The sequence below is a fragment of the Typopeltis vanoorti genome, chromosome 9 (assembly GCF_054136105.1).
Source record: "Typopeltis vanoorti isolate ZY-2024b chromosome 9, IOZ_Tvanoo_1.0, whole genome shotgun sequence".
NCBI lineage: Eukaryota > Metazoa > Arthropoda > Arachnida > Uropygi > Thelyphonidae > Typopeltis > Typopeltis vanoorti.
Genome location: NC_143557.1, coordinates 92,834,505 through 92,859,852, shown reverse-complemented (window position 1 = coordinate 92,859,852; position 25,348 = coordinate 92,834,505). Strand labels below are relative to the sequence as shown.

General features: G+C 34.2%; 1 protein-coding gene across 2 annotated transcripts in view; it reads left to right on the top strand.

The window, feature by feature from the left end:
• The window catches only part of CkIIalpha (casein kinase II subunit alpha), a 210,032-nt gene that overhangs the window by 171,919 nt on the left and 12,765 nt on the right, over positions 1-25,348 (top strand). For both annotated transcript variants that reach the window (XM_090397835.1, XM_090397836.1), the window contains exon 13: positions 5,090-5,238. In XM_090397835.1, the coding sequence (XP_090253961.1) occupies positions 5,090-5,238 (149 nt within the window). The remainder of the gene's footprint in view (positions 1-5,089; positions 5,239-25,348) is intronic.

Below are 25,348 nucleotides of genomic sequence, written 5' to 3'. Positions count from 1 at the left end.
GCAAATATTTCATTCATCATATGTTAGCCTAGGTGTGCTCTACCACAGTTGCCTATTATATCATAATCATGTGTTTATTCCTGGTCAGTTTATAAACTTTTAATGGTGTGGCTAATTTTTATCTATATAACTACCAGTGTAGATATGTTAACTACATATGTATTAGTATGTTTATCAGTCTGAAGAAAAAAAATTAATGAATTTTATTCTATAAGTATTTATAATACCAATTTTTCTTATGGGGGTGCTTAAGGGTCAAAGCTGTATAACTGAGAGGAGACCTCCACATAGCCTTTAAAGGAATGCGGAGAACCGACCAGGGCTTCTGACCTAATGTCCAATCCTCACCTTCTCGTGGTGCACCCTGTTGGGTATCTACTTTGATACTGACCGAACGAGGATGGGCTGGCAATTTGGGATTTAGCCGACCAAATTGTATTCTTATTGGTTAAACCAAAATAAAAAATGATGGTACAACATGAAAAAATTTCATGCCAGCTGGGGCGTCGCCCGGTTAAACAAGATCCCCGTTGTTTTCACCAGGGTGAACAGCGAAAAGTCAGCTACTGGAACAAATCTGAAAACAAATCCCAACTCAACATCACCAGAGTTAAAGATCGGTACTATCAACGTAAGAAGCCTGAATGGCAAAGAAATGGAGCTAGCTGAGGAATTAGATAAGTACCAGATCGACATAATAGGGGTGACTGAAACAAAAAAGACCAAAACTGGTGAGATCTTTCTGAGCAATAAATACAAAATGTTATATTCAGGCAATAACAATCAAGGAAAAGAAGGAGTAGCCATAGTATTCAACACAAAATACGAGGCTAATCTTCTTGAATGGCAGTCAGTCTCAAGTAGAGTAATGTGGGCAAATATGAGAATGGGGAACTGGACAATGAGACTTATTTGTGCCTATGGTCCCACAGAAGGTTCTACTAAGGTAGAAGTGGAGGAATTTTTTGAGGCTTTAGAAAAAGCAACTGACACAATGAAAAAGGAAAAGTTGGTCCTTGTTGGGGATCTAAATAGTAGAGTAGGAAATGATTGTGAGACATACAAAAATATTTTGGGAAAATTTGGAGAAAAGAGCAAAGCTAATAATAATGGCAAATATCTGTTGGATTTCTGCTCAGGACATGGACTGGTTATTACTAACACCATGTTCCAACATAAAAATGTGCACAAATTCACATGGAGAGAAGAGGCTAGGAATAAGAAAAGTCTCATTGACTATGTTATTGTTGATAGTGATGTTTTCTCCCTGGTGCAGGACACCAGAGTGTACAGAGGATATGAAATTGGAAGTGATCACTATTTAGTCTTGAGCAGGATAAAATTGAATTTCATATTGAAAAGAATAACATGTAAGAAAGTTTTAAAGCGAATAAAAGTTGAGCAGCTCTCAGATGTAAACTGTAGACTAAAATACAGAAATATTATTGAAAAGAAAATGAAAGAGTTTGAGAACAGGAATCAAACCTTGGAGATTCAGTGGCAAACTCTGAAGGAAACATTGATTGATTCTGCCAGAGAGGCATGTGGTGAGGTTGTGTGCAAAGATAAAAAAATCAGAACTCCCTGGTGGACACAGGAAGTTAAAGAGGCAGTGAAGAAAAAGAAGAAAGCATATCAAAAGTTCCTGGCAAATAAGTCAGCTTTTACTCTTACAGAATACAGAGACAAATGTAAGAAAGCTAAACAGTGTGTAAAACTAGCTAAACAAAAGTCATGGGAGGAATTTGGCAACAATATAGAAAATAAATATCAAGAAGGTGGCAACATATTCTGGAGGTTGTTGAAGAAGCTTAGGAATGGAGGAAAGAGTGCTGTAAAAGGAATTAGAGATGATAAAGGTGAAATGAAAACAGGAGAAAAAGATATCCTTGAAGTATGGAGTAATTACTTTGAAAAACTGCTAAATGAAACAAGCAGTGATGACAGCACAGTGATAAAAAAACACTGACCAGGCATGCAGTCAGGAATACATATCCATACTTGAAGTAGAAAAAGCCATCAAAGGCTTGAAATGTGGAAAGGCAGCAGGAGTAGATGATATTCGACCAGAAATGCTGAAGTATGGTGGTATAAGAGTCTTACAGTGGCTGCACTGCATAGTTCAGAAAGCCTGGACAGAGGGACGAATTCCCGATGATTGGAGTAGAGCTCTCATAGTACCCATATATAAAAAGGGAAATAAAACTGAATGTGAGAATTACAGAGGTATTTCCCTACTGAGTGTTCCTGGCAAGATCTATGCAAGTATACTTGAGAAACGGTTGAGAAGAATTGTGGAAGAAAAGCTTGGTGAAGAACAAGCTGGATTCAGGCCAAATAGAGGCTGTCAGGATCAGATCTTCACTTTACGACAAATAGTCGAGAAAGCATGGGAATATAACAGATCTGTATTTAAGTTTTGTCGATTTGGAAAAGGCATATGACAAGGTGCCAAGAGAGAAGCTATTCAATACGCTGCAGTTATATGGTGTCAATGGGGCATTATATCAAGCAATACTTAGTCTTTATTTGAGTTGTGAGTCAGCAGTTAGAATTGAAGGAAGTACAGGAAGATGGTTTAATGTTAAATCTGGTGTGAGACAAGGATGTACATTATTCCCTCTGTTATTCATTATCTATATGGATCACATTATGAAGGAATGTGGTATTAAACCTGATATCAAAATTGGAGATGTTAATGTCAGCTCTTTGCTTTATGCGGATGATGTTATACTTCTAAATAAATCCGCTACAAGTCTGCAAGAGTCTTTGACTAAATTGAATAGCTGTTGTAATAGATATGGTATGAAGGTCAGTAATAAAAAGACAAAGACAATGAAAATAGGCAGAATCATTGAAAATGTCAACTGTGTTGTGAATGGAGAACTTGTGGAACAAGTAAAACATTTCAGCTACTTAGGCACAATTTTTACTGAAGATGGTAAACTAAATATAGAAATAGACAACAGAATCAGCAAAGCTGGTATCGTGGGAAGTCAATTGAATAAATTCATATGGAATAAGAAAGAAATTAGTCGGAACACTAAATTAGCTGTATACAAGACTGTGTTCAAACCAATTTTAACTTATGGATCTGAGAGCTGGGTCAGAAGTAAAACACTTGACCAAAGACTAGAGACCGCAGATATGAGAGTCCTGAGAAAGATTAGAGGCGTGAACAGATGGCATCAATGGCAATATCATATTAAAAATGAGGATATTAGGAAAGAACTTGACATTGTCAGCATCCAGGAATGTGTTAGCAGAGCTAATCTCAGATGGTATGGTCACTTAAATAGAATGGGAGAGGAAAGATTAGCAAAACAAGTGTTCTCTGCCAGGTTGGCAGGAAAACGACCCAGAGGAAGACCAAGATATAGGTGGATTGATACGGTACAAAGTGCCTTAGACGATAGAAATATAAGATCTGATAATGTTGGAGTCTTGACAAGTAACAGACTGATTTGGAGGAAAATTGTAGATAGGTAGTTAGTAATGATGTAATTTTTTCATGTAGTGCTGTCATATCCTGTACACCCCTTGAGGGTACATGGCAGGAATTTGATGATGATGATGATGATGATTTTTCTTATGTTTTAGTTTCTAACACTTGTATAGTCTTGAATTGCTTTTATGGAAAAAGAAAACAGTTTCTTCTTTGCCACTATATAAGCAAACATGCATGTTTAGAATTTATAGGATCACATGCTATTCACTCCATCCAGCAACTTAGAGGACAAACACATAATATCACAAATGTTAATTATTAATAATTCATTTGCCAGTAGTGAAAGTATTTCTACTTTTTTTCCTTTACATTTCCCATTCTCAAATGCTTATTGATTGTTCACATATTTACATCTTTGAGTAATTCAAACATGGCATTCTCCTTTATTATTGTTTTTTTAATATATCCTAAAACAAATGCATCCCCTCCCTCCAGATTTGGTTACAATAAGTAGTGCATCTGCAAAACATAAGCACGAAATTTCTGCAGGACAGTGTTTTTTCTTGCTCTATCAAATAGGGTGATGGCAAGAAAGCTGCAATCATCCTGATGTAAACATGTTAATACTAAATTGAAATGATCCATGTAATTATAGAGAATACTTATACTTGTGAATTAAAAATCAATTTGCAGTCGATATGCACAAAGAACTGAATTTGCATGTGTTTGACTTGTTAAATGCCATGCATCAAAATAAATGACTTTTAGAAATGTGCATAATCTAGATTGCTGTTTCTCATTTGGAAACCTCTGCATTATTTAAATACTATAAAGCCTATGTATGCAGGTATTGTATCCCTTATTCTGTTTGGTTAGGACATGTTTATTCCTCATGAAATAAGATCAAGCTAAATGCCTTAACCAAAACAAATCAGCCAATGAGCATTCATAGTTGTGATAGCCTTCGTATTAATATCAGCTAATCCTTATGGTGAAAAAAGTCTTGAAGGGAATGGTTGAGTTGGAAAGGAGTTAAGTTCTGAACCTTGCATCTCAACTCATCATTCTCTTATGCTTGCTCATAGCTATTTGGACTTCCCTATGTTTGAGATGTGGTGTAATTTCATATATGTTTTACTGCACTGTTCTCAGTTTCATGTGCAAATATGAAGCTGTAGATCTTATAGCATGCTCATAGAGAAGAAATATGAAAATATACAGTAATCAGCCATTTATCTGACTTCAAAATAACCCCTCAGTTAACAAACCCTTGCTTGTCATCAGGCATCTGGCACCGCTCACATAAGTGTAATGCAATTATTTGACCATTCAATTATTACACCGGCAAATTGCCTTCCTGATATGGTCAGATAAATGGTAGATTACTCTGTGTGTGTGTGTGTGTGTGTGTGTGTGTGTGTGTGTGTGTGTGTGTGTGTGTGTGTGTGTGTGTGTGTGTGTGTCAGTCATGTGTTATGGGATAATGAGTCCTTTCAAGCACTTCTTCAGTTAACACATTTTTTCTGGAATTTATTCTAAGTGGGTTTTGCTATATTATGTTGATCAGACTATTTGAATAATTAATAGGTATGCTTTATATTCTGTTTTAGATACTAAAATTTGCCAATTTCCTTTTTAAAGGCATTCTCGTAAGCGGTGGGAACGTTTTGTTCATAGTGAAAATCAACATTTGGTTAGTCCAGAGGCACTTGACTTTTTGGATAAGTTGTTAAGATATGACCATCAAGAAAGACTGACTGCTCGAGAGGCTATGGAGCATCCTTACTTTTGTAAGTGCACTCAGGAATAATTCTTCAGTGTAGACCAGTCAGAGTGCTATAATTGTCTCAATATTAATAAGAAACCATTAATTTTTTAAGGCTTGCATTGAAATTATATATGTTAATTTAAGTTTATAGTATATTAATGCAAAAAATATAAATTACGATTATTTATACTTTCCCTTTTAATTAAAAAAAAAAATAAAAATCTGATAATACATAGAGAGGTAGTGGAATGGAAGCATCAAAGTAGCTGTTGAGACTATGTGGCTGCTGCATCATTCAGGTATGATGTGTAGGTACCAAATTATCTGCATGTGACCTAGACAGCTATAATCTATTGAGATTCATGCTCTGATAGTTTGTAAAAGTAATATTTAAAATAAATTCAGAGTTTATTCACATCAGTAGAAAATATCCAGGTTTGCAGTGAAGTCTTTCATCAAGAGAAACTTCCATTGTTTGCAAGAAATATGTTTTTATTTAATTATCAGAACCTCGAGGAATCACTGCTATGCTACTAGTTTCACGACCCACAAAACCTTGTTAAGAGATAATGATATGCAATTGTAAAAATCATTATTTAATATTTTTCATACTCATCTTCAAGATACTTTTTAGCATTATGGCAACATTGTGGAAATGTTGTTCAAGATCTCTTAAGTACTGTTGACCTCAAAAAAAAAGTTACTCACCTCTTAGTATACACCATTATTACACTTGCTTATTATAACAAAGTACTGAAAAGTCCTGACCAAAGCCCTGTAGGTAAGGTGATGTGGTAAGGAAATGAGCTATAACAATAATGTGATCCCTGAGTTTTCTATATTGAGAATTGATTCTAAGGTACAGCAACTAGTATTGTATATATATATATAAGCCATGTACTGTCTTCTTTTCAAAAACCAATGAATCTCTGTGGTATGAATGTTTGTGCACATCACATGACTTTAGACATGTTCATTGACTACTGTAATCACCTCGCTTACTGGAGGCTTAACATAGCTTGAAAAAGTACACATTTGGTCTCTAGAGCAGGGTTGACTACCTATGACTCTTAGCCAATGTGCAGAATTAACAGATATGATAGATTTACAACTGTTCATTGGTGAGGCCAGAGCCACTGTAGATCAGTCAGTATAGACCAGGGGTCGGCAACCTTTTTGAATTGAAGAGCCATTTTTAAAATTATATCTGTTAAAAAAAAAATTAGGGAGCCACACGCAGTGATGAGCAACCGATGGTCCGCGGGTTGCATGCGGCTCTCTCAGGTTTTTTGTGCGGTCCACGGTGTTCATTTTGTACAGATTAGTATATTTTAATTAAAAATCTATTTTGTGAATGTTGATTTTTACATGTGGATTTATTTGTGCAGGTTAAAAAAATTAAAATATAACTAAATAATGGAAAATAAATTAATACTTTCTTATCAAAGAAAAAGAAAATATTCTTTATGCGGATCGAACAGATTATTTGATTTACTATTTAATTGCTCATCACTGCTTTAAATTTAGAAACTACATTGAAAAATATTATAATTAAATTATTTATTTTATTTTATTTATTTATTTTTTTTTTTACCGTAACACATTATCATACTTGTAAAACACGGGTGGCATGTCACAAGAAGTTATCCTTACAAAAACATATGTATAAAATCCAATAACATACCTATTTCTTTATTTTATTTTATTTTTTTTTTTAAATTTAAAATATCTCCTTAGTGCAACTTTTGCTGTTGAACTTCTTGCGATAGTTTCTCAATATGCAGTGATGAACTTTTTCAAACATGATGAAAGACTTGTTTAGTTGGTTTCTCAATTTATTTTTAATAAAATTCATATTAGAAAATATTTGCTCACAGAAATATGTCAATCCGAAAATCAATCGAAGTCCAAGTCTTGGAGATATTGCTGACTTCCACTGCCTTGATTGTCACTTAGTTTCTGGATAATATGTAAATATCCAAGTTTCATCACAAGTAATTAATGAATTCAACAGATCGGGTTCATCCTTAATGCGTTGCAAAAGGTCCAAACACAGTTCCTTGCGATGTTCTTTTTGTTCATCTGATAACATTTTTGCACAAACAAACCTTTTTCATGTTCAATTCTTCCGTTAAAATGTCGAACACTTTCCCTGTCCAAATGAACTTTTTCAGCTACAGCTTGAATACCTAACCTCTGTCTTTTCAAATCACATCTCACACTGTTTTAATTTTGTCATTGGTAACTGCTGTGCGTGGGCAGCATGGGCAATCATCTTTCACGCTTTCTCTTCTGTCTGAAAATCGTTTGTGCCATTCAAACGTGTGCACAGGACATGCACTCTTCACTGTAAGCCTCAGTCAATAATTGAAAAGCTTCCATCGGAGATTTCTTCAGTTTCACAAGAAATTTGATGTTAACTTGCTGTTCACTCTTGCACTTCAACATTTTCCGATTGAGGCTAAGAAAACACATATAAGTGAACATGCATCCACTCGAACTGAGTAAAGTGATGGAGTTGAGCCCTGTCTCATGGTGACAGGCTAGAACATGCTCTGTAACTATCTCTTTGTCTTCCACTCTCCATTCCCAAGCTATAGGGCTAGTGTCTCTCTCTTTTTATTTTTGTCGGCCCTCATATTCTCATCCTTAGCAAAATATTATTCTGCAACCAACTCCTCCTATCAGTGAAGCGAATTGTTAGACAACTGCAGTATCCCAGAAATTGAGTTGAATGCGTAACAAAAGGCAATTCTTGCCATTCCACAACTAGGAAAGGATTCAAAAGGTCTAACAAATAATCATGCAAGATCTTGGGAGGAGAGGGGGGGGAAACTGCATTTTACTTCATATTTTTCTTGACATGCAAAATCATATGAATACTTTGGGAGGGAGGGGAGGGTGTTGGAATACTTAAATACCTGCACAATTTTACTTTGGTCTTAGAGAAACAACCTCCCTATTATCAGAAATGAGTTCACTGACCCTTCCATGCCCAAATGGGATCCGCTTTCTCTCATTCCTTTGTCCAAGAGGAGGGAGTCCTACCAAGTTCTATGTTGGGTGTTATGTTATTTGTTATCAGAGGTGATGGAACAACTTGATAACAGCAAAACAAAAGTAAGGTCATCCGCATAGAAAGCATAAGTAATGTCCTCAGTGTGGGTGACTTAAGACTTTTGTCATTCTTTGTAGTATAGTTTATAGAGACATTTGCAGCACATCATTGAACATGTTTCCATTCTGGTTCTTATTAAATAGGTTTAAATTCGAATCATAGAGGACTGTTTGTACTTTTGTTGTAAATGTGGTCTTCATCCTCACCTAGAACTGTGACAGAAGCAAAGTTTCTGGGACTCATTTTTGATAAAAAGTTGACATTTCTACTTCACACTCAAACTACAAGACGTGCTAAAGAGCAATGAACATTCTTAACATCTTGGAATTAATGATTTGAAGTTCTTTGAGTGTTCTCAGAATACTGCATTCTGACCTTTCCAATCTGCCATCTGTGATCTTGCTCTCAGACTCCCCAATTCACTTTCTCATAGCTGCTGTGTATGCCTTTTTATGTGTACATACCTCTCTATACGGCTTTTTGCTATAACGGTCTTGTGTAATTATGGCAAAGTTTCGATTTACGGTGTACAGTTTTTCAATATATGGCCAAAAAGTCGGGAAATTCCCAGTGGGTGTCTTTTGTCATGTGTTCTAGGCCGGCTGCACTGCTCTGTGCAGGAACGCTACTTGCGTCGTCTTGTAGTTGTGCAATCTTCACGTAGTACATAATTCGTACATTTGATGAGGAACAACAAGAGCCAATTGTTTGCTGACAATTAACCTCAAAGGATTTATCATATGTGCTTACTCATTTCGAACAAAGAATAAACATCTTACTTCAAAACGATCCTAATGAACAACGCAGTGCCAAAGTTTCTCGCAGCATTAACACAGTTATTAACTGCTACAAAGAATTTCAAAAAGAAAAGGGACACAATACAACAAACATTGGACAAATTTTTTAAACCGGGTCCTCAGACAACAACTTATGGCGACATTAACGAAGTGATGTCATGCAATTCATCATCAGACTGATTCGAAAATTTAAAAAATAAAAAAAAAACCCATTCATTTGTTATTTGTGTTTTATTTCGTTTTATTTTATTAGTACGTATTATAGAATTATATTTTTGTTTTTATTAATAACTAATGTAAACGATATTTTAAATGAAAAAAAAAAAAGCATTTTCAACTAGAAACCCAATGATTTTCTATTTTTTTATAAAATTGGAACAGATCTTACCGAATTTATACGACTTTATATGGAAATAAATGATTCGTTATACAGCATTTCGCTTTGCGGTCGACTTTTCATGAACGTATCTCGGCTGTATAACGTGGTATGGGTGTACTTGCATAGGCATTGCTTCACTTAACTGGCCATTACCATTTCTCAGCTTTCTGTAGTAATGTATGAACATCAGTAGCCAATGATCAGCAGCCATCTTCAAATACATCGAACCAAGATATTTCTTCCATCTATTTCTGTTCTTTGGAATGACCTTCTACACACTGTTTTTTTTTTTCCAACAAATATAATCCTCAACTTTTCAAGAAACTTATTGATAGACTCTTTCTTGTCTGCACATGGTATACCTGCATTATAGGTCTTGTGGCGTCTCATGTAGGGTCCATATTAAAGGGTGAGGAAGACACTTATATTATTGTGCTTCTACTTGCTTTAAGTTATTATTTGTCAGAATTATACTGATCGATACATTGAAAAGTTTTGATGCATCCATTGCAAGCAAAGCAAAAACAGACAGGCAGGTTAAAGGACATACTGAAATTGAATATCCTTGAGGGTGCATTTTGCATGTCAGGCATTTCAATAGTTTGTTGGTTATAAGTTAAATTAAAGATGTCAAAAAGTTATATCTTGTATAATCCTTTTTTCTACTTAGTCTTTGGAGATGTATAATGCTATGCATTATGAGATATTAAGGCAATTAATCTGACATCACTAGCTCTATACAAGTAGCCTAGTCATGAAGATACTTCTGCAAGCTTTGTTTTGTTACATTTGGAAAAGGGATTAAACAAGAATATAATTTCTTGGCATCTTTAATTTTCAGTAGTTTGTAACTGTGCAAAGACTACAATAAAATTCTTTTTAGCATGTAGTGCTAGTGCCAAGGGAAGTTGAAAGGTTCTCATTAGTTGCTTATAATAAGAATTGACCCAACGTGATACTGCCTAACCAAATTAACTTACTTCAAGGACAAAAAAAAAAGTGATTTTTATAATTCAAGTGTACCAAATTGAAATTAATTTCAAAATATCTGTATCACCTACCATTTTTAAGAAAACTAAATTAAAACTAAAATATAAATATTGTAAAATTAGACAGCAAAAATTTTTTTTTTATTTTTTTAATCAACTAACACTCATTCAACATCCCATGGCATCAGATTTTCTCTAGAAATCAGTGTACTGGAATTTCATTTTCCTTGGAACTGCTTTTTTGTGGTGGTTACTTTCCAGTTAGAACTATTTACTGTGCTTATCATTTATTTTTTTCCTTGGTTGAATAAATCTAGATTTGAATCAGGGAAATGCATTTCCAGTAGTACGTTGCAACATATGGATTCAAAACACTTCATGTCATTCACGTTAATCATTCAGACTTGTTGTGTTTCATAGTAAGTTCGAATCACTGATTTCAAAGCCAACTATATTGATTTTTTTCTACTTAGTTTATTATGTTGTCAGAAATGGTGTTCTTTATAGGACAATATAAATGCCCTATTTAATTTTGACTTCACTTGTACAATATAATTTATTTCTCAAATAATTAATTCCTGATATGTATCCCTTTAAGGGGTGTTCAGGATACTATGATAATGCTACATAATTAAGTTTACATTATTATTAGCTTCCTGTCAACAATTTTCTTCCAAATTACAAATTTTATTTGTCAAATCTCAAGTATTATCAAATTTTACATTTTGGTCTTCTAAGGCATTGCTAACTCCATTTGGATCTCTTGTCATTGTTTTTGCTAATGGTGTTTACTCTTATTTTCCTGTAATTTGATGTGTTGTTTCTACACTTTGGTCCACTATATTTCTAACCAACTCTCAGATCCATAGATTACAACTGATTTGAACACGGCTTTGTATATTGTTACTGCTTTTACTGATTTCTCTTTTATTCTACATAAATTTGTTTAAATGTTATTGCTTTCCAAATCTAATTTGAAACCTTCACTAAAAATTGTGCATAATACTGAAATCTTTTACATTCTCTAGATTGTTTATTGAAAATGTACTTGATGTTTCCCTTTTGCTGCCTTTCGTGCAGTTATGTAGTCTTTCAAAGTTTTGTACATCTAAAATATTTCTAATATTAGTGTTTGTAGCACATTTATTGTCAGATTCCTTTTATAAACCATTTCTAAGCTGCTTTTTCAATAGCCACCAAAACATTTTGGCACCTTTTGTGATATTTTGTCATCTACATTTTACCCAAGTGGTTCCATAACCTTAACTTTGCTTTGCTAGCTGGCTTAATTACCAGAAACTATTAATATGACAAACAATCTGGGTTCGGGTGTGTTCAATATAGCCCATGCATGTTGTAAGAGATGACTAAAATGGGTACTCAGTACCTGGGGGTATAGCTGGGCCATCCTGCCTCCAGGGGACAGTAATTTGGAGCCCAACCTGGAGATCTGGTCCTCCAGGTTTGGGGGGTTGGGCATGGGGCTAATAACCCCCACCATGTGAAAATTTGCATGTTGAGAAGTATACAGGGTGGGGCTAATAATGACCTGGCAAACGGTGCAAGGATTCGGGACTTGGAAGGTGGAATGTTCTTTCTTTATACCAAAGTAAGGCTCTGCAATTGTTGATGCAACAACTTGACAAGTATAGGATTGATGTAACTGTGATTCAAGAAATTAGATGGACAGGGCAAGGTACTTTAGAAATGAAATAAGAAATTATATACTATTTCTTATTTATTGAAATAAGAAATTATATAAAATATGTGCCAGCCAACCAGGCCAGCACATATATATATATATAATTTTTTTTTTTCACCTTCATATATTCATTCACCCAAGTATATATATATACACTCTCCCAATATGGACTTGGTCACCATGGGAGTAGTAGACCCAAAACCTCCCTCAATGGGAGAGGCCTTCACCCTGCAGTGGGTAGAAAAATAGGCTGTTCATCATCATATATATTTATTATGTCATACAAAAAGGCATGTTGAAGGAACTGGATTCATTGTGAAAAAAAAAAAAAGATTAAACATCTTGTAATGGACTTTAAAGCCCAGTCACCCAGACTATGTAAAATTAGAAGCAGAGGAAAGTTCTTTAATTATAGTATTATTTGTGCATATGCACAAACTGAAGAGAAGGAAGATGATGAAAAAGAAATATTCTATGAAGACTTGGATAGACTTTTTGGTAGCTGCCTGATATTAAGATAGTCATTGGAGACTTCATTGCCAAAATGGGAAAGAGGCTGAATTTCAGCCAGTTGTCGGCAAATACAGAATACATAAAGTTACCAACGATAATTGAGTAAGGCTCATAGATTATGCTACTTCACACAATATGGTAATTGGCAGTGCCCCCTCCTTTTTTTTTTTTTTTTTTTTTTTTTTTTTCCTTCAGCATAAAAACATTCATAAAGCTACTTGGAGGTCACCAGATGGTATTGCTCAAAACCAAATTAATCACGTTTTAATTGATGCAACCGACCTGTTAGATGTAAGAACTTGTAGAGGGGTGAACATTGACTCTGATCATTACTTAATTGTAGCTAAATTACATGGAAAGATTTCTTGTGAAAAAAAGAATGCAGAGTTTGTTTAAAAAAATTTGACTGAAAAATTAAAAGATGGGATATGCAAAAATGAGTATATGATGTTACTTGAAAAAAATCAGTCTGAAACTACAAATTGTTAGTTCTTTGAAAGAATCTTAGTCTGCACTGGAAACAAACATACTTAGTTGCAAGTTCTGTCTTGGGTTTAAAAAAAAAAAAAAAAAAAAAAAAAAATGGAATGAAGAATGTGCCATGGCCACAAAAAGAATGAAGCATATAAAAAGATGCTTCAATTCTGAAGCATCTTTTTATATGCTTCAGAATTGTATCTGATGAATATAAGCTAGAAAAGAAGCTTCACTGGCTAAAAAAAAAAAAAAAGTTATGAGCAGAGATTTTTTAAAGATATTGAGCATCTTAGAGGGGTTAACAAATACAGAGCATTCTATCAAAAAAATCAATTCCAGTCGAAGAGACTTTTAACCTAGATTAACTCTCTATAGAGGTAAAAGTGGTGAAATTATTAGTGACAAACAACCTATATTCACTAGATAGACAGAACATTTTAATGACCTATTGAATAAAGAAGCACAAGTTAGATTTTATTATATAACACTGAAGAACCTAATGAACAGGCACCATCTCTAGATGAAGTTAAGGTAGCCATCAAAAAACTCAAAACAACAAATCGCCTGGACTTGATGGTATAACATCTGAATTGCTGAAAAAAACTAATGAGCCTGAACTATTTAAATAGATACATGAATTGATAGTTAAAATTTGGGATATGGAAAAACTTCCATTAGACTGGAACACAAGCATTATTTGTCCGATACTAAAGAAAGGAGATCTCATGATTTGTTCTAACTACAGAGATATTTGCCTCCTCTGCACATCATATAACATTTTTTCAAATATACTCTTTGAAAGACTATTGCCACATGTTGATCAACAAATTGGGAATTAACAACGTGGCTTTCGTAAGGAAAAATCTACAGTTGATCAAATATTTAGTTTGAGATACAGGTTAGCCTCGTATAACGCGGTCTACAAATTGTAGTATCCCTTGTTGAAAGCGGTACTTATACAATGCAGTTTCGATATAAGACAGTCTACAAACTGTAGTAACCCTTTATCTTTTCATATATTTTTCAATGCGTGGCGTAAAAATCATTTTATCTTCATTAAATTTGTGCCTGTCCGTATCACACATGTAGTTATAAGTAGCGAATTTATATTAGGGGAAATGCCCTTTAGCACGCATGTACGTCAGTTGTTTACCCTGTAAAGTGCTTATTGTTGAAAATTGTCTTCGTTTTCTGTCGGGAAAGCACATTAAAAATCATCATCATCATCATCATCATCAAATTCCTGCCATGTCCCTTCAAGAGGTGTATAGGATATGATAGTACTACATGAAAAAAAATTACATCATTACTAACTTCCTATCTACAATTTTCCTCCAAATCAGTCTGTTACTTGTCAAGACTCCAACATTATCAGTTCTTATATTTCTATCGTCTAAGGCGTATCAATCCACCTATATCTTGGTCTTCCTCTGGGTTGTTTTGCTAATCTTGCTTCATCCAGTCTGTTTAAGTGACTATACTACCTGAAATTAGCTCTGCTACGCATTCCTGGATGCTGACAATGTCAAGTTCTTTTCTAATATTCTCATTTTTAATATGATATTTCCATTGATGCCATCTGTTCATGCCTCTAATCTTTCTCAGGACTCTCATATCTGCGGTCTCTAGTCTTTGATCAAGTGTTTTACTTCTGACCCAGCTCTCAGATCCATAAGTTAAAACTGGTTTGAACACTGTCTTGTATACAGCTAATTTAGTGTTCCGACTAATTTCTCTCTTATTCCATATGAATTTATTCAATTGACTTCCCACCATACCAGCTTTGCTGATTCTGTTGTCTATTTCTATATTTAATTTACCATCTTCACTAAAAATCGTGCCTAAGTAGCTGAAATGTTTTACTTGTTCCAAAGGTTCTCCATTCGCAACAGTTGACATTTTCAATGATTCTGCCTATTTTTATTCCTAACCTTCATACCATATCTATTACAACAGTTATTCAATTTAGTCAGAGAATCTTGCAGACTTGTAGTGGATTTATTTAGAAGTATAACATCATCAAGCAGAGAGCTGACATTAACATCTCCAATTTTGATATGTTTAATACCACTTTCCTTCATAATATGATCCATATAGATAATGAATAACAGAGGGGATAATGTACATCCTTGTTTCACACCAGATTTAACATTAAACCATCTTCCTGTACTTCAATTCTAACTGCAACTTACAACTCAATAAAGACTAAGTATTGCTTGATATAATGCCCCATTGACACCATATAACTGTAGCGTATTGAATAGCTTCTCTCTCTCTCTCTCTTGGCACCTTGTCATATGCCTTTTCCAAATCGACAAAACTTAAATACAGATCTTTGTTATATTCCCATGCTTTCTCAACTATTTGTTGTAAAGTGAAGATCTGATCCTGACAGCCTCTATTTGGCCTGAATCCAGCTTGTTCTTCACCCAGCTTTTCTTCCACAATTCTTCTCAATCGTTTCTCAAGTATACTTGCATAAATCTTGCCAGGAACATTCATTAGGGAAATACCTCTGTAATTCTCACATTCAGTTTTATTTCCCTTTTAATATATGGGTACTTTGGGAGCTCTACTCCAATCATCGGGAATTCGTCCCTCTACCCAGGCTTTCTGGACTATGCAGTGCAGCCACTGTAAGACTTTTATACCACCATACTTCAGCATTTCTGGTCGAATATCATCTACTCCTGCTGCTGCCTTTCCACATTTCAAACGTTTGATTGCTTTTTCTACTTCGAGTATGGATATATATATACCTGACTGCATGCCTGGTCAGTGTTCTTTACCACTGTGCTGTCATCACTGCATGTTTAAGTTAGCAGTCTTTCAAAGTAATTACTCCATACTTCAAGGATATCTTTTTCTCCCGTTTTCATGTCACCTTTATTATCTCTAACTCCTTTTACAGCACTCTTTCCTCCATTCCTAAGCTTCTTCAACAACCTCCAGAATATTTTGCCACCTTCTTGATATTTATTTTCTATATTCTTGCCAAAGTCCTCCCATGACTTTTGTTTAGCTAATTTTACATAGTTTTTAGTATTCTTGCATTTGTCTCTGTATTCTCTAAGAGCACAAGCTGACTTATTTGCCAGGAACTTTTAATATGCTTTCTTCTTTTTCTTCACTGCCTGTTTAACTTCCTGTGTCCACCAGGGAGTTCTGATTTTTTTTTATCCTTCCAGTCAACTTCACCACATGCCTCTCTAGCTGAATCAATCAATGTTTTCTTCAGAGCTTGCCACTGAATCTCCAAGGTTTGATTCCTGTTCTCAAACTTTTTCATTTTTTCTTCAATAATCTTTGTGTATTTTAGTCTACAGTTCACGTCTGAGAGCTGCTCAACTTTTATTCACTTTAAAACTTTCTTACATGTTATTCTTTTCAATATGAAATTCAATTTTATCCTGCTCAAGACTAAATAGTGATCACTTCCAATTTCAAATCCTGTGTACACTCTGGTGTCCTGCACCAGGGAGAAAACATCACCATCAACAATAACATAGTCAATGAGACTTTTCTTATTCCTTGCCTCTTCTTTCCTTGTGAATTTGTGCACAAATTCACATGGAAAGAAGAGGCAAGAACATTATGTTTGAACATGGTGCTAGTAATAACCAGTCCATGTCCTGAGCAGAAATCCAAAATGTATTTGCCATTATTATTAGCTTTGCTCTTTTCTCCAAATTTTCCCAAAATATTTTTGTATGTTTGACAATCATTTCCTACTCTGCTATTTAGGTCCCCAACAAGGACCTTTTCCTTTTTCATTGTATCAGTTGCTTTCTCTAAAGCCTCAAAAAATTCCTCTACTTCCACCTTAGTAGAACCTTCTGTGGGACCATAGGCACAAATATGTCTCATTGTCCAATTCCCCATTCTCATATTTGCCCACATTACTCTACTTGAGACTGACTGCCATTCAAGAAGATTAGCCTCGTATTTTGTGTTGAATACTATGGCTACTCCTTCTTTTCCTTGATTGTCATTGCCTGAATATAACATTTTGTATTTATTGCTCAGAAAGATCTCACCAGTTTTGTCTTTTTTGTTTCAGTCACCCCTATTATGTCGATCTGATACTTATCTAATTCTTCAGCTAGCTCCATTTCTTTGCCATTCAGTCTTCTTATGTTGATAGTACCGATCTTTAACTCTGGTGATGTTGAGTTGGGGTGTGTTTTCAGATTTGTTCCAGTAGCGGACTTTTCGCTGTTCGCCCTGGTTCCCTGGCGAAAACAACGGGGGCCTTGTTTAACCGGGCGACACCCCAGCAGGCATGAAATTTTTCATGTTGTACCATAAGTCTGTTAATCTCATGCTGAGCACTTTATTTTTTGGTGAGTTACCTGCAATATTTAATGCTTTTTTTTATGTGAAAAATTTATTTTTATAGTAATGGCCCCTTAGAGCGCTTTTGCGATATGGTTGAAAACGAAATTTGTGAATTAATTGATGGTGAAATAGATTTAAATGAGGAGGAACTGGTACAAGTAATAGATGATGTCGAATGGTGAGGAAAGTTCTGCTGAAAATTCTGATTGTGATAAATTCGTTAAAGAATTCAGTTTAAAGAAATTAACAGAAGGATTGAACTTGGCAAGAAAGTTATTTTATGGATAATCTCTCAATGGATCGCTCTGGATAATTCATGAGACAATTGGATATTTGTTTAGCTCTGTGTTATGAACTTAATAAAAAATTGCAGCACAGTGGTAAAAAAGGTCTTATTACTGACTTCTTGATAACTAAACCAGCCGAAGTATGCAATGAGAATTATGCAAATGATTTTCAAGAGATTTTAAGTGAAAGACTACGTCCGGCCACTCGTAAATAAAGAACATCTATGAAATGTTAGTTTCGAAGACAGTGATGACGATTAAAATATACACGTTATTTTGCCTAAAACATGCATTATGTGCAATGAAGTTACGTACAATTTGTAATTTTTATAAGTTTATACTATGTATTTTGTTTCATAGTTTGTTTTCTTAACTTACATGAATTACCTGAATTAAATAAAAATATATTTTTGTTGGATATGTCATTGTTTATATAATCTTTTAAAAAAACGATGTCGGAACCTAACCCTACTTTTTCTATGTGATCTGAGTCTCGCATAACACGATTTATATAACGCGGCATTTTTATGGAACCTAACATCCGTGTTATACGATGTTAGATTACCTGTACTTGAAAAGACTATTAAATATGGTATTGATACTCATAGTTGAGAGCTGCCTTTGACAGCATTAATAGGAATAAGCTTACTTGAAGCAATGCAGGAATTTTGTATTATCCAAAACTAATTAGTTTAATTAAGGCTACAATACAGAAAACAGTATCCAAAATTCAGATATAAGGCAATCTTTCAAATGTACTTGGCATAAAAAATGGAGTTCAAGGAGACTCCTTATCATGTTTGCTATTTAATATCTCTCTAGAAAAAGTCATAAGAGACTTAGGAATTAATACAGAAGGAAACATCTTCTGTAAATCAGTACAAATCTTTGCCTATGTAGATGACATTGATTTAGTGGCAAGGACAATCAATGCTCTTAAGGAAGTCTTTCTTGCTCTTGGGGCTGCTGCAAAAAATATGCATTTGAAAATAAATCAAGATAAAACTAAATATACGCACTTCACCAGAAACGAATACCAAAACAATCTTCTTTTTATTGAAATAGGATCATACGCATTTGAAAGTGTCCATAACTTTATCTACTTGGGATCTAAATTGAACTGCCAAAATAAAACTTCAACAGAAGTGCAGAAAATAATTATTGCTGCTAATAAAAGTTTTTATGGTCTTAGGAAAATAATGAAATCCTAGTTTATATTCAAAAATAATAAATTCCTGCTCTATAAAACTTTGATTTGCCCTATGTTGACATATGGTTCAGAAACCTGGAAATTGCAAATGATCAGTGAAGACACTTTAACTTTGAACTCTATAGAAATTTTAAAGAACCAGGCATAATCAGATTTCTTAAAATTAATTGTTTTAACTGGGCTGCACATCTCATAAGAATGAATGATAACAATCCTATAAAATAAAATTATTTCTTGCAATAACCCAAGGAAGACTAAGATTGCAAATGGGGAAATGCTATTGAAAATTTTTCAAGCCATAAATGAGAAAAACTTGCATGCCAAAGCCAGAAATAAAGGTAGCTGGCGAAATCTTCAGAGGATGGCCTTGGGCCACCTGGGGTTGTCAAGCTGATGATGAGTTGAGCAATCATGGGAATATAACAAATATCTGTATTTTAAGTTTTATATATTTGGAAAAAGCATGCAACAAGAGATGTATGGAGTGAGTGGAACATTTTACCCAGCAGCACATAATCTATATTTAAAAGTTGTAAGTAGCTAGAATTGAATCAAATACAGAAAAGTGATATTGGAATTGCAGATATCAAACTTAGCTCTTTGCATTATGCAGTTGAGTTGATGATGAGTTGAGCAATCATGGGAATATAACAAATATCTGTATTTTAAGTTTTATATATTTGGAAAAAGCATGCAACAAGAGATGTATGGAGTGAGTGGAACATTTTACCCAGCAGCACATAATCTATATTTAAAAGTTGTAAGTAGCTAGAATTGAATCAAATACAGAAAAGTGATATTGGAATTGCAGATATCAAACTTTGCTCTTTGCATTATGCAGAGTACTTCTAAACAAATCTGGTGCATGTCTCCTAGATCCTTTAACTGAACTGAATAAAAGCTGTAACAAATTTGGGAAGAAAATTGCCAATATAGACTTAAACAATGAAAATAGACAAGAACATGGAAAACTTCAAGTGTATTCTCAATGAAGAATCTATAGAATATGTAATTGTTGAAAGATTTTTCACTTGGTTATAAATTATCCTTTATCCAAGTAAGCAAAGAAAGTTTTTGCTTGATGTTCCATTATCTTAATTTCAATATCTTTTAATTTAATTCATAACCAAGTGAGAAAAACTTTTAAAGCTAGCTCTAATTTAGTGTTTTAATAATGTGTTTTCCACTTCTGCATTACTTCAACCTTGGTATCTCTTCTGAGTAGTGGCTCTTCCCATAATACATAGCATTATGGGATGCTATATGGCATTTGAAATGTGGTTATGGAGAAGAATGGAGAAAATAAAGTGGACTGAAAATATCACCAATGAAGAAGTATTACAAAGAGTTGAAGAAGAAAGGAATTTACTAAAGACCATAAGAAGAAGAAAGCATAACTGGATAGGACATGTATTAAGAGGAGACAGCCTACTGAAAAGAATAGAAGAAAAAATTGAAAGAAAGCGACCAAGAGAAAGAAGACGACTATGCTTGATGATATAATGGGAACAAGAAGATATCAGAAAATGGAGGAAGCAAGAGACGAGGAAATTGGGGGAAGAGAATCTGCCGAGTTATGCCATTGGACCTGTCAAGAGACAGAACACTGATGAGATGCTAAGGCAATTAATGTGAAGTCATTTGCCTCTATACATAAGTAGACTAGTCAGGATGATGTTTGCACATGCAAACTTTGATTCCGCTTGGATAAAAGATTAAACAAGAATATAATTTTTTGGCATTTTTAATTTCTGGCATAACCAAGTGAAAACTTTTGACATCTGTTTCTGATCCAGAGTGTTTTAATAATCAGATGTTATAACCTTTCACTACTTGTATATGGGAAATATAACTTCAACACGAAACGCAGCAGTGACTGTAGTCACTGCTGCGTTTCCTGTCCTGGAATGATTCATGTCAGAAGTGATGAGTTTAATAGTGAACCTGTATGGTCACTCATTGAGATTTAGTTATCTTGTAACCACTCAGTTTTTGGAGCGATACCCCTGCACTTTAACACTGTATCAGTAAAGGTCAGAACCAGTCTGGGTAGTGATGCTTCCCATACTACATAGTATTGTACAACATTAGTCAGCCTGGTTTGCTGAGTGTTTAGTATATCCACTCACCAACCAACAGGTCACCAGTTGCAATCCCACCACAGATATGGATGTTTTGTGATTGTCTTTAGGTGGGATATGAATTTCATCATGTGGTCTGAGACCACCACTCTACTTATTGAAGGCCTGAAGTGGCTCGAAAAAGTTCCATGTTTGGTCTCCATAGTAGGGTTTCTGGACTGTGTAAAAATAAACAAAATGTATAAAAAGTAATAAAAAATCCAGTCAACTCACGATACCAATAGGCTTACATTTTGAGACTGGAAATAACAAAAAAAAAATTCTTTTAATTTAAAAAAAAAAAGAAAATGTGCTTTTGCCTTGTGGAATACTAAGCCAGCTGATGTTGAAGTGACTAACCTCTATATACAAGAAATTTTGTCATGAAGATACTTCACATGCAAACTTTGTTTTCTTGCATTTGGAAAATGGTTTGAACAAGATTTTCTTAGTATCTTTAATATTTCAGCTATTTAGCTAAAGGGGGAAAAAAACAGTAATAACAGTGAAATATGGAAATAGACAACAGAATAAGCAAAGCAGGTGTAGTAGGAAGCCAGTTGAATAAATTATATAAAATTACCATATATTATCGCATATAATGTGAACTAGAAATTTTGTTTGAAAACTAGCCCTAAAATGCCATGTCCACATATAATGCGATCTGTTGATCTTGTTCCATAACATTATAAATAATACAATGCGAATTAACGAAAGAAATATTTATTTAAAAACAAAATGTCAAAATACAAGACGAATTAACGAAAGAAATATTTATTTTAAAACAAAATGTCAAAATACGATACGAATTAACGAAAGAAATATTTATTTTAAAACAAAATGTCAAAATCCTTTAAATTCTTCTTCATCTTTTGAGTCGTCAAACATTTCATTTATAAATTCATCTGTAGGGATTGCGTCATCAGTGTAGCAGTTGTCATTGTCTTGAAAGTTATCTATCATATATTGTTTATTTTATTTATCATCATCATCATCAAATTCCTGCCATGTACCCTCTACCTATCATAATTGTTACAAAAAAGATAATAAAAAGTAAGTGAATTTAATTTGATGTGTGACATTGCATTGATTTGACAATTGTTTTGATGTTTGTTTCGAGTTTTGTAGTAGCCAACTGCAAAATTTATTCTAAATTTTCATCAGTCAAGCAGTTCCTATTTTTCGATTTGTTAATATTCATGACTGAAAAAGTTTGTCCACAAATATATGTTGAGCCAAAGAGGCTTGCACATTTTAATGCATTATCTAGTAACCATTTATAATTGTTTTGATCGACACAACGATAGGAGTTTAATAAATTGCCTTCGTTAAATTTTTTCACAGGCTCTCATCATTTTGAATGTCGATGAGTTCAAGCTGTGCCAATTCGGGTACATTTTCGGGCAAAATGGCAAAAGGATTGCTAAATAAATCTAGTAACGGTTTCACTTTTTTAAAATCAGAAACCGATCTTTGAAGACTGATATCAAGTTATCAATCTTTTCAACATACACAGTTTTGAAGTTGACATTGAACTTTTCAGAAACTTTCTTATAATTAGGAAAATGGATGTAATTCCCTGACTTCAGTTGGATTTGAAATAGATTTAACTTGCACTGAAAAGACAATGTGGCCGTAAAGTTGAGTAACCAATTGATCTTTGCCCTGAAGTCGCGTATTTAACGTATTTAAATGATTAGTAATGTCAACCAGAAAGGCTAAGTCACGTAACCAATCCGGATTTTTTATGTCAGGGACGTTTTTTTTTTTTTTTTTTTTTTTTAGTCATGAAGATTTCAATTTCATCAATTAAATTTAGGAACCGCTCCAATGTTTGTCCACGACTTAGCCACCTCACTTCTGTGTAAAAAATTAAGTCACCATATTCACTTTCGATGTCTTCAAGAAACTTTTTAAATTGTCAGTGATTAAGGCCATGGGATTTTATAAAATTAATAGTTGAAACCACAACTTTCATGACATGTTCAAATCCAAGTTTCTTAGGGCACATGCTCTCCTGGTGGATTATACAGTGAAATTGTATCAACTCATCGTCGTGCCTTCTCAAATGCTGTTTCAATAATGTTACCTATCATGGAAGGAGCTCCGTCAGTCTTGATACCTGATAATTTTGTCAGATCTAAATCAATTTTGGAACAGTGTTCCAAAAGCCCAGCGAACATGTCATTACCTTTTGTTTGATCTGACAATGAACTCATTCCATTAGCTCCTCACTTACCTCAAACTCTTGCGTTATTCCACGTGCAAATATTAACAGCTGAGCTGTGAAAGTAATGTCAGTTGATTCATCAATAGCTAATGAAAAATAGGCAAATTTCTTTGAATAAGATGTTAATTGGTCCTTTACATTTTCCGACATTGTAGTGATTCTTCTTTGCACAGTCATCCTGTTTAACTAAATTTTCTCAACATTTTTGGCTGATTCAGGACAAATTTTTTTAGCAGCTATCTCAAGCAATCTTTAACGAAATCTCTGTCTGTAAATGGTCGGCACCTTTTTGCTATAAGGCGAGATATTTCAAAACTTATTTCTGTTGCGATTTCCGAATCTTGAATAGGTTTTGTAAACATCACTTGCTGACCTGTCAATTCTTTTTTCAAAAATGAAATCTTTTGTTTACGTAGTTCTTCGGGTAGATTTGAAAATGTAGAATGCAGACTTTCATAGTGTCTCCTTATATTGTATTCTTTTGGTATGGCTACAGTACTTTTGCAAATCAAGCACACGATATTATTAAAAGACTGCATAAAACCATATTTATTGGTCCAGCTATCCTGAAACTGCCATTTTTCATCCTGTAGTCTGCGTTTCCTACTCGGCCCTGCTTTATCCATTGTAGAATTTAATTTTTACGGTTTCCTAGGGGTGATAATTAATTGTAGCAACCGCACCTACGAAAACAAAATACTCATATGACAAATAGACAAATTATAAAATTTGTTAAAATTCTAATCAATTGTCATAAGTAGACAGGCAATCGCGACTCCACAGCTACTTTGCTTTGCGCATGTACCATTTTTAAAAATTACCTATCGTGTAACTTGTTAAAGTTACACAAAATAATACACGATGAGGCGGGCCGTGCTCTGTGCATCCCTATACTAAATGCTCAAGTTCAATTTGTTCTGATATTTTTAATGGGTTATCGGTGACAAGTTTGTGCATCCTGAATTTCTGAGAAGTGAATGGCTTCTTGTGGCGATTCTTCTTTAATGAGACTGAGCAGGCAGGCATTATTAAAATTATTCTTTCAAATGCAGAAATCTTTGACAGACTGTCATGACAAACTTTAATCCTGCTAGGTGCCAAGTCTCTTAAGTCTACAGCAGTCAATCTTGGATTCATTTTGCTTTTGCTAACTAATAAACAATACTGAGTAAGTGTAGTTATCCCTTTTTGTGAGGAAAATTGCATTAACTCAAACCAATACTATACTCATTCACGATTTGTCTTTGAGAGTCATGAATGTGTGCTGAGAAAGATTACATATTTTTGAATGCTTTATTGGAGATGTATCCATTTTATTGCTACACAAAATGAATGTCAACTTTTTTTACACCATTAAAAATGCATAACACTATTAATAAACATCATAGAGACAGTTAAAACACACAGCACTCAACCAAAATAGTGAACTAAAACCAAACCAAAAACTCCACGAAAATTCAACTTGTTCAGATTAATTTGTTTGCTACTGTAATATAGATATGAGTAATCTTTTTAGGGAAACATGCACAATAGGACATACTAAAAATATGAATAACGGTTATTAAACAGTAACCCATATCACCATTTTCATCAGTTCAGGATGAGTCGGGTGTTCCACGAATTCTTTTCCATTGTATTCTGTCCTCTGCCAACCTTGCCATCTGTTGGAATTAGCTCAAGCCTGATAAGGTCTTCATGTTATCTTCTCCTCGGTCACCTCCTCCTGGCTATGTGCCCAACCCACTGCAGCTGTCTTTTGTATAGCTTCTTTAAGAAGTTATCTATGTAGCCCATCTCTTTTACTTTATCATTTATCTTCATTTTGATTCAAAGTAACATGATCGTGTTTACAACTCGTCATGGTCACAGCCATGTCATGGTCCGAACCATGATGTTGGTATGCAGGTTAAATTATTTAGATGTTGAGTACCCAGTATCAAAATATCAGGAAGCAATTATCGAGTTCATAATT